At 38.4% G+C, this 17,426-nt stretch overlaps 1 protein-coding gene across 9 annotated transcripts in view; it reads right to left on the bottom strand.

Moving 5' to 3' along the window:
* The window catches only part of LDB2 (LIM domain binding 2), a 221,027-nt gene that overhangs the window by 37,778 nt on the left and 165,823 nt on the right, over window positions 1-17,426 (bottom strand). For all 9 annotated transcript variants that reach the window (XM_064653166.1, XM_064653165.1, XM_064653167.1 and 6 more), the window contains exons 3-5: window positions 15,837-16,009; window positions 10,562-10,684; window positions 8,859-8,942 (exon numbers count right to left, since the gene is read on the bottom strand). In XM_064653166.1, the coding sequence (XP_064509236.1) occupies window positions 8,859-8,942; window positions 10,562-10,684; window positions 15,837-16,009 (380 nt within the window). The remainder of the gene's footprint in view (window positions 1-8,858; window positions 8,943-10,561; window positions 10,685-15,836; window positions 16,010-17,426) is intronic.

Here is a 17,426-nt window from a genome sequence, read left to right as displayed (position 1 = left end):
TATGTGTATAAAAGACCTCTGAATAAATGAAAAACTCTGAGATGACATTTGGATCAAAGGAGATATATCCATTGACTCTAATGGATGTTGAACTGGATCTTTGTTTAACAAACTGCCTTATTACGAGTAATGGTGAGGCACCAACACCAAGTAGAAAAGGTAAGAGGGCACAGGAAGCAATTCGGAGTAGGAAGGAATATTTAACATAGCACAGTTTTTCTAGCCATGCAGAACACAGCACTGGAAATGACACAATTTAGATGAATCCTGTGCTATAATTCTGATAATGTCTTCTCCCTGCACTCTGCTCACAAGCCTTATCTGTGCACCAGTACAGGTCTGGTCCAGCACCTTTGCTCATTGACACTGCCTAGAGATTTTCCTCATTACATCCTGTGGGTCTGTCTCAGGCAGGGTGAACACAAAATCGTGGGCTTCTGTTTATTAGTTTGTACACCTGTTGATACTCCCTTTAATATCAAGAGAAGGTATGCCTGGAAATCAAAAGGAATGCACAGATTTGCACATTAACTGATGGACACCAGTATTCATTTATGTGTATATACAGCAGTGAACAAGTTTACTGAAGTTTTCCAACAGGTTAGTACAGATGGAGAATACTGGCAATTAATTGCAAAGTTACTAAACAGTATGGTTCATAGAATACCTACAAAAATGGATATTCCATTTATAACCATACATATATATATAAAATTTTGGTTTTCACTCAGAAGCAATGCAGAAGATCAAACTTTTCTCTTTCTGCTTATTTTGTTTTGAATTCTAGTTTTGTCAGTTAAGGTAATCTGTTCTGAGCAAGAGTCTACTCTGAATTCTATCACTGGAAGTCAGTAGTCACTCTAATGAAGTGAACACATTTATAGCAGTGTGAAACCATAATAGGTCAGACACAATCAACACAATGTTTCAGATCCAGAAGTAAGAAAGGAAAATTTACAGCTTTACAGAATTGTACTTAATCTGTAGGATTCCCCAGCACTTTCTTGTCTTCTTGTATCAGTGCTGGCAAATTTGGAGATGAGGTCTGAATTCAAGACAGGTGCCAGTTGGTACAAATCCATATTTCTGTGCTCTTGTGTGCCCAGCACAAGTAGTACTTGGGGAGCTAATAAGAATGGTCATAATTTAGGTGGAAAGGATTAGATTAATTTTTTTTCACCAGATCAGTCTCCTGACCTGGCTCCATCAGTGCTTACAGGGAGGTGACTGCAAGACAAATTTAGCTTTGTGTGTGCCAATCTCTAAAACCCACACAAACCCAGTCTAATAGTCTTTAAACTATTTTACTGCTTAGAGCCAGATTTTGGTATTTAGGGTTTCTGTTGTGAATATAAAATGGCAAGATTACAAATTAAAAAGTGGAAGTATATGGACAGACTGAAGTGACAAAGTGGGGAGGTATCCTCCATAAAGACAAGGATCAGGGTATAACACAAGAAAGATAAGAGATTTTCAGGAACATCTTAGAAATAGGATCAATCTCAAGAGTCCAAAGAAATCCTCCAACATATGTAGATATGCATTTTGAGATGCATGAAAGAAAGTCTCTTGAGCAGAGAGAGGTAAGCAATAATGCTGTTTTACCTACAGAAAGAGTGGCAAAGGAAGGGGAAGGGATAAGCAGGCTAACCAGTAAAGTTAACTACATATAGAAAATTATTTAAAAAACTAGTTGCTTGTGCTATCACAATAGACCATGAAATTATCTTTATGAAGATTAAAAATATGAGTGAGTGGGCTATAGGACTACCTTTCCAGATGAAGAGCAAACCTTAGGGCTGCCATAAGCTTTGCATTATAAATATTTCAGATTCTAAACCAACTCCTTCCAAGAACAAAGATTTGAACCACCAGCTTTGCATTAATGCCTATTTCTTGACCTCTCCTGAGCACCCACTCCTCCCTGCATAACAATTTGCACCAAATACCCATGGATATTCAATATTAAACAACTAATTAAATTTTTTGCTGTTTTCATTGCTTTGAACAAGAAGCTGGTTTTGGCATTTTCAGGTCTTCATACAAATTGTACCTCTGCAGGTCTCATTCCTAAACTTAATTAATAGTTATTATTATTTATGACGGCACTGCATACTAGTCCAAGCTTTAATTTGGTCTTCTAAAAAGAGAGCCTCTGGCTGTGTTCTTGGACTTTTTATTTCATCTTTTTTCTTTTCTGAAATAACATTATTATTTCAAATCTTGCAGCTTGTTTTTGTATGACTAGTGCTTTGTCTTTGTCTCTCTTTTTCTCCCTTTTACCCTTCTGACATTTTTAATTTTAAACTGCTCCAACATAACTTCATTCTGATTTCTTACCCATGGATGCTTCAAGGACTCACATCACTGATTATCATCCTTCCATTCTCGTTAGTCCAGACCTTAATTTTATTTCAAAGGTCATGTGAGTTTGTCTGTCCAGTGGGCATGGTAGCCAGCTTGTGTTCATAGACACACACATTTTCTACTTAACTGATACCCATGAGCCTCGTAGTGCTCTTTGTGTGAAGAAGAGGCTCAGGGGAGACCTCATCACTCTCTACAACTCACTCAAAAGGAGGTTGTAGCCAGGTGGGGGTTGGTCTCTTCTCCCAGGCAGCTGACTCTTGTCAGTAAGACAAGAGGGCATGGTCTTAAGCTCTGCCAGGGGAGGTTTAGGTTAGATATTAGGAAGAAATTCTTTACAGAGAGCGTAATCAGGCTTTGGAATGGGCTGCCCAGGGAGATGGTGGATTCATCATTGCTGGAGGTTTTTAAGATGAGACTGGATGTGGCACTTCATGCCATGGTCTAGTAACCACAGCGGAGTGGACCAAGGGTTGGACTTGATGATCTCAGAGGTCCTTTCTGACCCGGCTGATTCTGTGATTCTATAATTCTATGACTGGCTGTTACCATCTCCAGAATACTGGCAAAATATGCCATTTACGCTAAAATCCCAGTTCGTTCTCTTATATCTTTTGTTTCTTCTGCTCTGTTCCCATTCCCCACTTTTCACTGACTTCTGAAATTCCTGATATACACAGACACTAAAATCCGTTTCCAAGTCAGGAGAAGCAGAAGTGGACACTACTGTACCAGCTCACTATACTCTCCAAAGTGTGGTTTAAAATTACTGTCTGATTTTTTTAAATGCTCTTGGGTTTCCTCCATCTTTTTTTTTTTTGCTTCTCATGTGCCATAATTTTCCCATTTGTTTTAGCAAAATGCTAGAAATCAATGGATGAAAAGCACACCACTGTTATTTCTAACAATATGAATGTTCTAACAGAGATTGCTTCAGATTCTACCTTCTCTTCAGAACATTTCTAAGTTGGTGCCTCATTCTCTACCTGTCCTATCTTCTGCAACTCTCTGATTTCTGTTCTCTTGTCCCACTCATGACATCTTGATGATTTCTTTGTTAAAAAAATTACTGTATCATTTTATGTGATCTTTCATGTTTATGATGCAGTAACTCTCGATATAACCGTTCTGTGTCTTTATTAAAAAAGTGAAAACCTAACAACTAATTATAGTTGGCAGAAATAGATTATGGATAGCCAGCTATAGTCATCTGAATCCTTCTGTGTGAATCCTCTGGTTTTGACTGCATTTTCCTGGGGAAAACTGACCCAAGTTGGATTGGTTTAGATTGAAAAATTCCATCATTTATTAGGAACTAATTCTAGAAAATGTTGTGTCTGCTTTCAGCATCTACAGTTCAGAGGATTCTTTAAAATTTTGACAGCTTTCATATGAAAATCTCTGGAATGATTAAATGATCCAAACCCTCTCCTTTGAGTGCTTGTGAACCCTTAATAGAACTTATTCACATCCATTAGGATATAGCATCTTGCTACATGAACACATACTCTGTTTACCCAACACCCCCCAGTCAGTGCACAGCATGGAGTAAATGAAGTTGCCAGGTGTAGGACTTCATTTATAGCTACTGAAGACACAGAAACATGGCAGAAGCATGAAGCAGGGGACTGCAGAACCAGAAAGAGTAAGTTCAGAGTAACCCAATGGTGCTTTAACAAACTGCCCCTGCTCCCAAGCCTTACTGTGGTACTCAGTCATGGAAAAAACATTTTCACCAGTGTGTTCCCAGAAACAACATCTGCTCCTTTTTCAACTATATAGCTATAGCTAGCCTGAGACATCAGACTACAGCCAACAGCAATAGTTCTGTTATTAGTATTTGGGACAACGTGAAATCCTAATTGCTCTGCAAAATCAGACCCTTGTTTTCTAAGAATGGCCACCTCCCCCTAGCTGACCCCTCAGCCACCACTAAACCATGTCCCTACGTGCCACTTCTAGAAGTCTTTTAAATACTTGTGGGGATGGTGAATCCACCACTTCCAGAATGGCAGAATGGCAGAAAAGCAGTAGCACTGAAGCACTCACTACTGAGTGAGGGCTAGTCATCCTGTGCACTGCATGTGGTTGGGCCTCTGTGGGAAACACAATGCATGATGATTAACTTAGAAGATGATGGCATACTGTAACTTGCAAAAGGAAATTAATTCATATGGCATGAGTGACTATAAATATAGCATTTCTTATCCCCCAGGTAACTAACTGCATCGTTAACATGCTCGTATGTAAACTTTCTTCTTCTTCACTGAAGATACACCAACAGCTGTAAAATACTGACCAGACAGCTGTCATAAACTGTTACATATTAGGAGCAAAATAGCTCCAAAATGATTTGAGCTCATATCTTTTCTGTGCATGAAACCATATTTAGAAAATCAAATTGCCCTGCACATTAATGGAAACTGTTGCATATGTGTCTATTTTGCATGTGCAAAAGAAAGTTTTGTGTACACAATGGGTATACATACAAATGGCTTTTGTTTACAATATAAGTAGTGTCTTAAGAAAATTGTGTCCCATTAAATAACTCACATTAATTCTCCTAGCAAAAGAAATCCAAAAGTGTCTAGTGAGGAACTAAATTAGTGAAAGTGAGGACTCAGAAAATATTGTCCTATTGTTACTATATAGCAATAGTAACACCTTATTATTGGTTTATATAGAAAACAAATTGGATAATTTGTAGCTCAGATAAGCCTTGGTTAACAGTCATAGAGGATGTAAAGGGAAATGGAAGTGTGCATTCCCCTGCCTACATACCTGTCCTGACAGAGAGCAGGAGTGCTCTGCCACACTAACTCTAACTTTGCAAAGGGCAGATGCAGATTTGACTCCATTAACACCAATAAAATGGCTACCAGAGCATACTGCAGTGTGGGGAGGATGCAATAGACAGATCTGGGGTAGAGGTCCAAGAAATCACTCCAGCCCAGCCAGCGCAAGAAAGCAGAGACAAATTTTGAAAACCAGCTGGGCAAGACACAACTGTATTTCAAAGCTCATGCCAGGTTGTCCTGCCTAATTGACAATAGGGGCTGACTTTTTTATAATGTCAGAAATTTTAGGAGAATAAATGCAAGAAATATCCAAGCTCCAAATTATGAATACTGCTGCTAGTCTAAAGCTATTGTTTTTAGAGTATATTCAAATCCGTTATGCACTGAAGATCTAAATAAAGTAGCTCAGCAACTAAAAAATTACAGAGAAAAAAATAAGGTAACAGGGGGGGACTGAATTATTCTAGCTCAATGGAAACTGTTCTTCTGAATGTTATCTCCATCTTCAAACTCCATACAGGATTCCTGTTTGTTCCTGGACTCCTACTGACTGAGACTAGGCTCTAGGTCTTGGCCTTATTATCTGATAGTTCTTAATATCTACTACTTGATGACTTGATGAGAAATTACATTTTAAAAATCTTGATACTAATTTTAAACCTACAGTGTTTACCTCATTATTTCTGAGACAGCCTATTCGACTGCTAGTCAGCAGCTACAGCAAAGTACACTGACCCCATTGATGAGGTAATCAATTATGCTGGAAAAAAACAAACTCGTAACTAGAAAGAAAGGAAGCCTATGGTTTTATACAGAGCCAGAGAAAACAGAGAAAAAGAGCATTTGGCAATTGACATAGGATAAAACATTTCATTTCCAGGTTCCAAGAAGATATATTTTAAATTCATATTAAATATGATTTACAAATCAATGTTCTTCTGTGCTGGACAGCTTTACTTGGAGTGAATGAAGACAAACCAGGGCTCACATCCAAAGCTGTGGTTCTACAGGCATGTGGCACTCAGGAATGGAGGTTTACATGCCAGCAACTGCAATTATCCCAACTAGCAATGATTTAGCATTCTGTGAAGTCTAGAGTCCAGAAAACACAGGCTCTGCCTTTATATCACAACCATCTGAAATCCAGGTTTAAATTCTTCCTTTAAAGAAACTGCAGCACAGCTTGCTGCTGTGTGCACGTTAGAGAATAAAAATGATTAATTCCACCCATCAGTGAAGTCTTGGCTTATGAGTATTACAAGCCTTTGCTGTGTGCAGCAGAAAAAAAAAAGAAAATAATTTTTATGCTTAGTTTCTGATCTTTATTCAAAACGATGTAACAGTGCTAATTACTAAACACTGGGAAAACTGAATAAAATATCATAAAATGCTGACTTAAAAAAACACAAAGCAGAACACCTTAAAGCTAGGTACATTTACCACATTATTTTAGTGCATGATTTTACAGTCCTGACCTCAGAAAAGATTTTTGTGTTAAAATTAACAGAGGAAAGTAATTGGGAAAGAAGCAAATCAAAATGGAAATACAGCATGTAATACAAGCCATGATGAGCTGAACATCTGAAAAAAAGAACAGAATTATCGATTCCTCACTACGAGAAAAAGAGAAATGTAAAGATCAGCTTGGGAAAAAAAAATTTCCTCTTGGAATCACCACAGCAGGAGTCAGAGGAAGCTTTGCACCCAGAGACCTAATGTCTGGGTCTGGAAGAAGAAAGTAAGTAAGACTTCATCTTTTCATCCCCTTCCACTTCACTGGTCATCTCCCTAGTGCTTATCTTGATCCCAGTTTTCTTCTTCTGAGTTTTTTTTTCCTGCCTCCCCCTCTTCCTTTCTTGCTTCTTTTTGATGCTGACAGAGGTAGCAGCATTGGTACCTGATGCCAGCTGCCTCTTAACAGGAATCCTGCCTCTGTCATTTGCATTGTCACGTTCAGCGATCACAGACTATACCACAAAGCACCCAGAAGAGGTCAGTGATAGAGGTAGTGCTGAGAATCCAGCATGGCCCTCCAAGCCTCATGGAGGACAGCTACAGAGTCCTGCAACTGGTGTGTGTCAGCCTAAGCACTCAACAGTGTGTCCCTTCGTGCCAAGGGGATCAAAGACCTCAGAAGAGGATCAGTGCCTTGTGCCACTGGACAATTTGTAAACAAAACACGGAAACAGCGTACCTGAGCCAGCCACTTGCTGCCCAGTTTGCCACTAGGGTGTAAAGCAAAACTTGCCATGACTGAGGTGGAATTCCCAGTGGGATTTTCTGTAGAATATGCTCTAGGATGCCCCACCAGGTGACAATGACAGTGTGGCTGTAGGCTTGTTGCCAAAGCACAGAGGCTGCTCTCTGTACCAAACCACAAACTAAACTAACCACAAGAATCCAATATGCTTTATGTAAATGTGTCATTCTTACATTTACACATGAAAAAATTCTAATGCAGTGTATTATTTATTCCTCCGAGGTTTTACACAATATTCTTCTTTCAGTTACGCTACAACAGACCTGCACAACTTAGGGTATAATTTGAGTGGTAACTTTTGCACTAACACCACGTAAGCAAAAATCAGCAATGGCTTATCCTATTGGGACAGTAAGTAAGTACAACTACAGGCTGTTTATAAACTGTAGGGATACAGTGAGAGAAATCTCACCACACATCTCAGTTCTGCACACTGTCTCCCCTGGAGTTCAAGACACACTGGGGATAGGACTCCATCCATCCATAGGGAAGGTAGTAAAGGTTTCACAGAACTGAGTGAAGTACAGCTAAAAAATAGACTGAAGTACAGCTCTACAGTAGGCTGAAAATAACTGCATTTTCTAGTGTTATTGTTATCTCTAAAAAGTGTCTTGATTAATGACTCACACAATTAAAAGAAATAAAACCAGATACTCTCGTCCAAATTAGCTTGGTGTATCATCAAGCAATTTGCCTCATTTTATCTACTGATGGCACGCCCAGAAATAGGAAAAATCTGAATTTTAACCTTGAAATATGAACTCTACAAATCTGTATTTCAGTGTATGTATTGTAAACCCACACTGGGGAATACTTTCAAAAATAAAAATAAACATTCAAACTTTGAATGCACTTTAAGGGTCAAAAAGCAATGGGAACAAATGCATTATTTAATCGTAAAAAACACACTTGATTCAGCGCAAGGCTGAGGAGGAAGCTCAGGCTCCCAGAGGCATGTGAAGTGAAGACTGTTTTGAGGGACTGCTGCAAACAGGGCTGGAGCTGAGCTTCCCCTCAGCCCTGCCTCTGTCTGGGAAAGGTGGTGAGGTAGAAAAGGCTGGAGAATACAGGCAGTTTTTAATAAGAATTATCTGCCATTTTCTCAGGAACAGTGAAGCAGAAAGGAAAAATGGTGGGAATGTTTTGCTTACAGTAAAATAAAGCCATTATTCAAAACTGAGAAAAAAGACTGTTAAAAAACAGGGCTACTCAAATATGGCTTGGACTCCATAATAAAATTTGTAGCCTTTTTAACAGCATATTGTTATCAGCTACATCTCTACTACAGTGCCTGTGTTTTTCCTTCACCCTCATTAAGGGTTAGGTCAATTTTGTACCTGACCACCAAAGGCTCTGCTCTCATTACCTTGACTCAAAGCTAACAGTAACTTTTAAAAAATGCTCACAATAATCATCAGCTATGGTATGCTTACCCTGAGGTAGTTGAGGGTGAAGTTTGTCAGACCCATTCGAGTGATGTTTTTGGACAGCTGCTCCAGCACCTGAGGGTCTTGTGCCTAAACAACAAAGGAAAAAAGAATTTTCACTTTGCTTTTTGTCGTTTTGGTTTTTTCTATGTCCTTAGTGGAATACAGGGAGGGTTCTCTGAAAAGCAGTGCCAATGCTATGGGAAAATTGCACATTGATACTAAATTTATGTAGTAGGCTAGAGCTCTGTATGCACAGGAAAATAAAAACCTTACAAAATAGGAGCAGAATAAAGACTGTTTTCCAATATCTTCCTTTGGTCCCTGCCCATTCAAAAGATAGACCTAGGAGGTCTGGTCATGTAAGTGAGCATGGCCCCACCAAAGAGCTTCCTGGGGGATTGCAGTACACTTTGAGCCTTCTATTTGTTGGCTGGGAGTCCCAGAAGACTAAATAGAAAAAGGGAGGAACAAAAAAGGTATTGCTTTCTTTTTGTGAGTGAGAAATTGCAGCAGAAAGATCTCATCAAGGCACCTTCAGCAGAGCTCATCACGCAGGTGACATTAAGCACAGGCTGGAGAACACTTCTGATCCAAGTTATTTTCCCAGGATTAAACAGGCAAAATGCGAGTATTGTCCTTCTCTGACCCTAGCCAGGAGCTTTACCAGTGAGACCAGCCTCCTCTGTAAAATTAGATCAATCTCATTATTAAAATTAATACCTGCTGGTTTCTGGCTAACCTGCTTCCACTCTGAGTTGTAGAAGCCTCCTAAATACATAATGTCGCTTATGGCCATCTTCATCGTCCCTTAATGGGATACCGTTGAAGAGTTCAATTGATCAGTCATTTAAAATAGCAGATAACGCTGGGACAGAAATGATGGGGCAGGTTTTCGAAGATGTCTTCTTCAGACTTGTAGTAGGACTTTGAAATAAGTCCAGGCTGCTTAAGCTATTTAAAATTCCTCACCAAGAATATATTTTTATCTATGGATATCTAAGTAACTTGATGTCAAAATATGGGAACATCTTTGGGTCTGTGTTCTTACCCTCTATAAAAACATACTCCTGCAACTGATTTTGTTTATGGGGGTACTACTAGGAGGAATGCTTCTATGGTGCAGAACTGAAAGTGTCAATGAGATTATGTTCTTTGTTTCTCCATGATTTACCTTTTTATTTTTTAACTTCAACTTGCAGAATATTTAATATTTTAATTTCCATTGTGTATGATCTCATTCAATTACAAAAGAAAGTCGTGAAATGTGGAACAAAAAGAAGATCAGGATTAAAATTCTAAAGGTTTCTAAGTAAATATATGGTAATTACTTATCTTCTGTCTATGCAAGGGTAACATCAGTTTGCTTCATTTAAAGACTAAATATAATTCGTTCCTACAATGATAAAAATTCACTGACTTTGCTGTAGTTCATATCAATAGGAACAGATTTTGGACCCAAATCATACAGACCACCAAGTGAGATTAAAAGGAAAATTACATGCTAAAACAGAATGAAAACATAGCAACAGTGGCAATATTAGAGCACTGAGGAGCAAGGGAGTGATGAAAGGACTTGTAAATGGCCATAGTTGCAGGCAAACCAAAATATTTATAGTTAATTGACTTGGGTGTGAAATTTGCTGGAGTTTTTCATAAACCTAATCTCATCTCTTTGCATTAGGTCAAATGAATAAAGGATTACTTACATGCATGGCTAGAATGCTGCGTGGGACTAATTCTCTGTATTGTCTAATAGTAAAGTGCCATGTTTTTATTCTCATAAGATCATCAAAAGTAAACTCCAAGATAAGACGTCCTTCTGTGCATACCTAGAATACAAAAAATGCATGAAATAAATTCCCAGGAATTTTGTTTTCAATGGTATTGTATCACCGGTTAAACAACATTCAAAAATATCAGAACAGTATTCTATTGCTCATCTCTGCTAGATTAATTGTTTCTCATTCTCTTGGGGGGAAAAAACAAATGTGGGAAAATTAGTTCATTGGCCTTACTTCAGAGACAGTAACTTATAATGCTATAGATTTTATAGCATTTCACAAACATAGAATATTGTGTGCTAAATCTTATTTATTGCAACAATTCCCTTTCCCTCACAGTTCTCTACTGCTAATTAATGACTGAACCTCGCAGTGGAGGTGACTGTGGTGCGACTGTGTGCACTTGATGGCAAGTTGTTGAACCAGACATTCCTAGTCATTCCTAGTCATTCCCGCACCTTGCCCTTTCCTTACAACAGCCTGGCATAGAAACCTTTCTTTCATGTCCAGTTGTATTACACAGTGACCTGAATGCCTGTGGCCAAATCTGATTTTTTTCCTATTTTTTTTCCTTGTCTTTACCAAGTGTTCTTGTCTTTTTCAAGAATTTTGTCCTGTTTCATTTTTGGTTTTGGGTTTATTTTTTTTTTCATTTCTTATCTACTTTTATTAATCCCCCCTTCCAAGAAAGCCAGGTGGGGTGCCTGCCATCAGACTGTATGAGCTGCATCAACCAAGCAGGTTTGAGAGTGAGGGGAGCAGAGGAGAGGTTTCAGCCAGGACAATGGAGCTACTTCCACAGAAAATGGCTCACGCAGCTTTGTGATGTGTCTTGTCTAAGAAGGAACAGAAAATATGGGAGGAATAAATTCAGAAAGTGGGTACTACTCGAAAATGAATAAATTACTGGGGACTTTTAAACAACTGTCCACAATTTTATGTGGAAAATACACTGTGGTTGTGGTCTCCTTTAAGGTGCAAAATACAAGCCCAGTAGGGTATCTTGACTAGGAGTACTGTGGAGTATCGTAAATGATGTCTGATTTGAAAATAAACTACTATTGCTGTTGATTTCTTTTTAAATTGGATATTTAGACATAACTCCTGTTTGATGTAAACTTGCAAGTTAAGGGTACATAGATATCGTGGAAACAGGGTGTAATGGCTTTCAAAAGAAAAGGTTTCTGCAACTTTAATTTTAATACAGCTAGCATTTGATTGAAAAATAGCCATCCCAAATTCAGTTGAGTCTGTTGAGTCTTTTTACAAGCCCCAGCTCAGGCTTGGCTAGCTCTCACTTGGGCAGTGTGGGGCTTTTCTGGTTAACAGTTCACTTAACATCATAATAGTTTTTCTTCCTTGCTGTTTCTGTAAAAACATGTAGGTAATTTTAACAGGCATACTATACAGACAAATTCCTGAGACCTGTGAAGGAGAATCTTGCAACAGGTTCTCGTTTGCCTTTTTGAACACACCTTAGTGATACCTTCAAATTTTTAATGTGTCTTATTTTGTCATTTGACCCTGATTTTGATATTCACATCACCTGCACTATGATGAGAAATTACACAGAGGTAGACATGCACACACGTAAGGATTCACTGAAGAAAAACACTTTGTATTAATGTAACTATGTTGAGGCCAAAGATCTTGGTCACTGACTAGTTAACATGAAAATATTTCGAGTTTAAAATAATTTTTTATAATAATACCTGTGGCTTTTCAAATATTTCTTCTCTTAAGCTCAAATCCCCTCAGCTCTTAACAGGTTTTAGGTACTGGCATTAACAAATTTTAATAGAAAAAGTGAAACACATTCCTCATATCACAGTGGTAAAAATTTATACATCTTATAAAGGAATTTAATTTCCTTATGTAGAGCAGAATTTTACACATTGCTTTAATCAATAGAATTGGCACAGTTCTTATTTTAAAAGGGTTTTTTTTCTTAAAGCTGCCTTTTACATAGAATCCAAAAAATCAAAAGAGTCTCCAATTAAGAAAACATTTTCTGTTGTGCTGAATTCATGTTACCGTACTGTGAGCTCTGACATTTTGTTTCTGTGGTAACCAAAATCAGCTGATTAGTTGGCATGGCAACAGAAAAGATGTAATCCCAGCAGACACACTCTAATCAATGCCCCCAGCACAGATGGTCTCCGGAGGATCAACAAGAAAGAGGCTGGCAGGCATTCAGTGTATCACGTGGTTGCTCTAGACTAGGCCAGGAAAAAACTAAAAAAGAACATTTCTCAAACTAACCAATAGCTTTTTAACCCCTTCACTGCACTTATTAATTGTAGGAATTTCAACTGCTTGTTCCTATGAAAACCAACTTTGGTCCTGTGCCTTATTGCTCACAGTCTCACTCTCCTATCACTAAATATCTTTAGAAGTCTTCACCCTTTATTAACTACTATTTCTCAAACATGAGTTGTTGCTTGAAAAGAAGCCTAAAGCTTATACAAATCTGGGCAGTGCCTGAGATTATTAGTAAGGATTAAAATCACTGGGTTTCAAGGGCTTCACCTATAAAATCCAGCTGATGGCCCCGCTGCTGGGAGCAGGAAGAGAATGGTTCGAACAGGGGGTGCTCACTGCTTTAGTGGTGAAGGCAAAGCTCTCCTCAGTCAAACTATTGGGAAATATAAATATTGCTAGCTGCAGAAAAACAGTTTGCCTACACATAAAGTTGGAGAGTCAGTAAACACAGTGAAAACAGAGACTTAGGAGGACTCCTAAAACTTTCCTCTACCTGGGAAAATAAATGGAGCATCTCCCAGGTAAACAAACATGGTGGTCTTGGCTTCAGTTTTTTACCACATTTTATTTATGCCATTGAACTGTTATAAATTATTTATAGTGTTTATTTATATCTTGATAAAACAATTTTTAAGTGTGTGACACTTTACAAGGACCTCTTACCCTCTAAAGACAAGCTGAACTATTCATATTCTTACTGCTAGGCATGTTCTGGCCATATTTGTTTGAAAAAAAATGGAAATGCCATTTTGCATATTCATCCAACACTGCAGTATACAGTGAGTTGCTCTAACTAGCAAAATGTTGAAATGAATAAAATACATTGGATTCTTGACTCTGTGGATTCTTGATTCAGTACATAATGAGAGGTGTTTCAATCCCTTATGTTTGAAGTTGGTTAGAATTTTCAGCTTAGAATTTGTCTGTAAAACTGAAAGAGTTTGTATTTTTGCATTAAAAACTACCCCCATGGTAGTTTCACGGGGTCAAATTCAGACATGATCTCAGGAGCTACACAGTTCATTGCAGTGCTGCTTACTACAGGAGGTCTGCTTTGTTCCACCAGCGATGCTGTGACAGTAGGAGTTTACCTTTGGTAAGATCTGTGCCCTCAGTATCTCTGGTAGAAGTTAAACACGCACAGCTGAGACAACATTTGGCTCCAACTTATTTCTGAAAGAGTAATATATTTTCTCCCCTTTTCTATCAATTACTGTGTTTTATTTCAAATTTGCTGTTACTAACTGTCAAATTTTAAACATACAGGCATTAAAAACTCCTAATTTTTCTCCTAAAATCCAAATCACATCCCCAGCTGAATTTTGCTGCTGGGACAAAAAATGTTTATATCAGAATCTACAAGAGAAAGATCAGGGCTGAAGCACTGCCAGGGCTACAGCAGAGAGACCCACTGCACTTAGCAGGACAGTGCCATGGGAGGTGACTGTGGCCCCCCAACAGGAGGTGGGCACCCAGCCCAGATCATGCTGCTAGTCTGTCTTTGACTTGCTGGATGTTAACCTCCTTTCCAAGATAACAACACTGTCATGTGCTGCCATAATAAGTATAATAAACTAATTGAATTGAGAAAAGTGTTCTGTATTTACTGAGTAAAAAAACCAAACCAACCCCCTTTTATTTGATATTGCATTAAAGCTAACATAAAGGGAAATGACACAGAAATGGCTTTAGGGTTCTCAGCAGAAAAGTAGCTACGGTGTACCTTTGCCATGTCCCCTGCACATGGGGGTGGATATGGCCAGCACTCACAGCTCCTCATGAGCAGTGAGGTGGCAAAGAAGGGCAACTAGGAATATCTGGTCTCTTCTCTGTCTATCTGTTTTTACGTCTATATAAGTCACAGGGGCTGGGGTGGGAGACCTGGAACAATGACACCACTAAATACAGACTTTGTGGCTCACCAGTGCACCACACAACAGCAGCTTCCTTTCCCTCTTCTTTGAGCCCTACCCCAAGAGCCAGGAAGATGGCAAAGAAAACTCCGCAAAGGGATGGGACTCACACACATACTAAAACAGCCTGAGCCATGTGGACCTTGGTCATGATGCTGTCAATAGCCAGTGACTTAAAACTAAAATCTCCACAGTCCTGCGGGCCAAGGGCAACACGGATGAGCTAACTTCTCCTGCTACCCCTTCAACTTTTGTTCTTTTCTCCATGGAAAGGTTAAAGATGAACAGGTACAAGATGGAAAATCATTTTTTCCTGTTAATGTCTTAGAAGGGACACTTCCATTTTGAAAAACATTTTACTGTTTTTTTTAATATAAGGGAATTTTTTGTTTTAATTTTTATTTTCCACTCTTTGTACTGTTTCTTATAAATATATGGTACTTGGTTTAATTACAGGACTAGAAGTGGCCTATGCATGAAGATAAGTCACTATCAATTACAAATATTGAATATTCACTAACTGCCTGATCCAGAGCATGTTTAAATCAATTGACTCCTTTCACTGACTTCACTGCCCTTTGGGCTGGCATCCTACTGTATTAAATCACTATTTTCCTAGAGATTTATAGTCCTGTACTAGGTAAGTATCAAATGTAATGCATACCATCCCATATGGTAGGTAGCAGAAATGTGAAATCTCACTGTTGTTTTAAAATCAAGCCCAGAGAAAAGGAGATGGGCAGGCTGAATTTAATTCACATAAAACTGATAGTTCTGGCCACTTGGCATTATGAGCTTCTCTTGTAATCTTTCTGGGAGAATTGCAGAAGATACCCACAGAAATTTCCAGTCACATAATGAATATAGAAAACAGTAATTAAACGGCTTCAAGGGTTTTCAATATTAGAAATAATCTCAGTCTACCAGAAAAATTCAACAGCCAATATTTTTTACCCTTATACACACTAAAAAAGAAAAAGAAAACCAAAAACCAACAACATGCTTTATTGAGTCTTCCCTGTTACCTTGGTAAACATAGGTTTTCCATGCTGAGTGACCATGGTGCATTGATCACAGTCCACTGTGATGGATGAGTTGTGGTATGACTCTTTTGAGTGCTTGAGAATGTAATACAGGTCTGTTACACCTCCTTCAAAGACAGTGCTAAAATAACGAGGAATGAGGGTCCTTCCAATTGCTGTGAGGAAAATACAAAGCAGAATTCAGCAAATGCTCTAGGTTATAAAATCTCAAACCATTTGCTAACAGCACATGAATAATTTTAAGTTCAATGAAATCAAACTTTCATTTAATGAATATAATACATGTTCTCTCCCTTTTGTAGAGATGAAGTTGCGCCTGCTCCCATTGAAATCAATGAAAATGGCTGATTCCATTCAGAGGGAGTGGGCTCATCATATTTAATCTTTTTACATTGATGGTAAGTTAGAGTCACTCTTGAAACCATCTGCAAGGTTTTTTGTCCCAAAGTAATCATTATACAAAAAGCCACATGGTGTCAATTATGACTGAAAGTTGGATATTACCCATAAGTGTATAAATACAAGTGGTGAGCATTTACAGAAATATACTTTTACACCCAAAAAAAGCAAAGCAAATTTATATATGGGGGTTGTGTACACATATAAGTTTGTTTGTGTTTGGGCACAAGTATATTTATATATACCCATGCATACATGCACGCACACACACACACACACACACACACGTGCACAGGCACTCTTGATTGAATAGGAGGGGTACTGCTGAGAAATCAGAGTACTGGGGAATGAAGGAGAACCTGAGAATGCACAACAATATGTGTTATGACTACCCACAAGTCTATCTGAGATCTCTCTTTAGACCAGTGTTTATATCATAGGCTAAAAAGTCTGAGCAGACACCTGAACTCACTTATATGCCCCACTTACACCCCAAACTAGGAACTTAAGGTACCCAGTTCAGCAATACTTAGTAGGGCAAAACTCTCACTGAAGTCACACCTCTCACTTCCATATTAGTATCAGCTAAATACTACAGGGTCTAATTCCAAATATGCAGTAGTAATTCTGAGTGTACTTTAGATGCACAAATTAGCAGAATTATCTCACATGCAACTCATGCTTTCCATCTCCTTCTTTACAGATAAATTTGGATGTAACCACAAGCCTGGTATGATAGGACACTTCAGTTTGTAATAGACCAATACTTCCACACAAAATGACTCATTGCTTTGCCTTCATTAGTCAATCCACGGTAATTCTGAGTGACGGATACATAAAAATTGAGTCCATTTTAAAGAGAAAACCCAAGTAATCTAAGTGGTCTCTTGGAAGAATAGTCACCATCAACAGGCAAGATTAGAGCTTATTAGTTCCTAATTCTTATTTGTCTGTTAGGACTATATGGTGACTCATGCCTCCCTCACTTGCTGCATACTTTAAGAGTAATTTCTAAAAAACTATTTTCATAGAAATTTTGCCAGCAGATGAACAAAGGCTCCAGAACCTAAAAATGCATTTGCAAATGGGTGTTGCAAATTAAAAAATACCGAATTTTCACAGTAGTTCTGTGAAAAATATGTTTGTTCTGTGTGTTACAATGTGGAATGTTGC

This window comes from Pseudopipra pipra, chromosome 4 (assembly GCF_036250125.1).
Source record: "Pseudopipra pipra isolate bDixPip1 chromosome 4, bDixPip1.hap1, whole genome shotgun sequence".
NCBI classification, from domain to species: Eukaryota; Metazoa; Chordata; class Aves; order Passeriformes; family Pipridae; genus Pseudopipra; species Pseudopipra pipra.
Note: the sequence above shows the minus strand (reverse complement) of the source record. Positions and strands in the feature narration are given on the sequence as shown.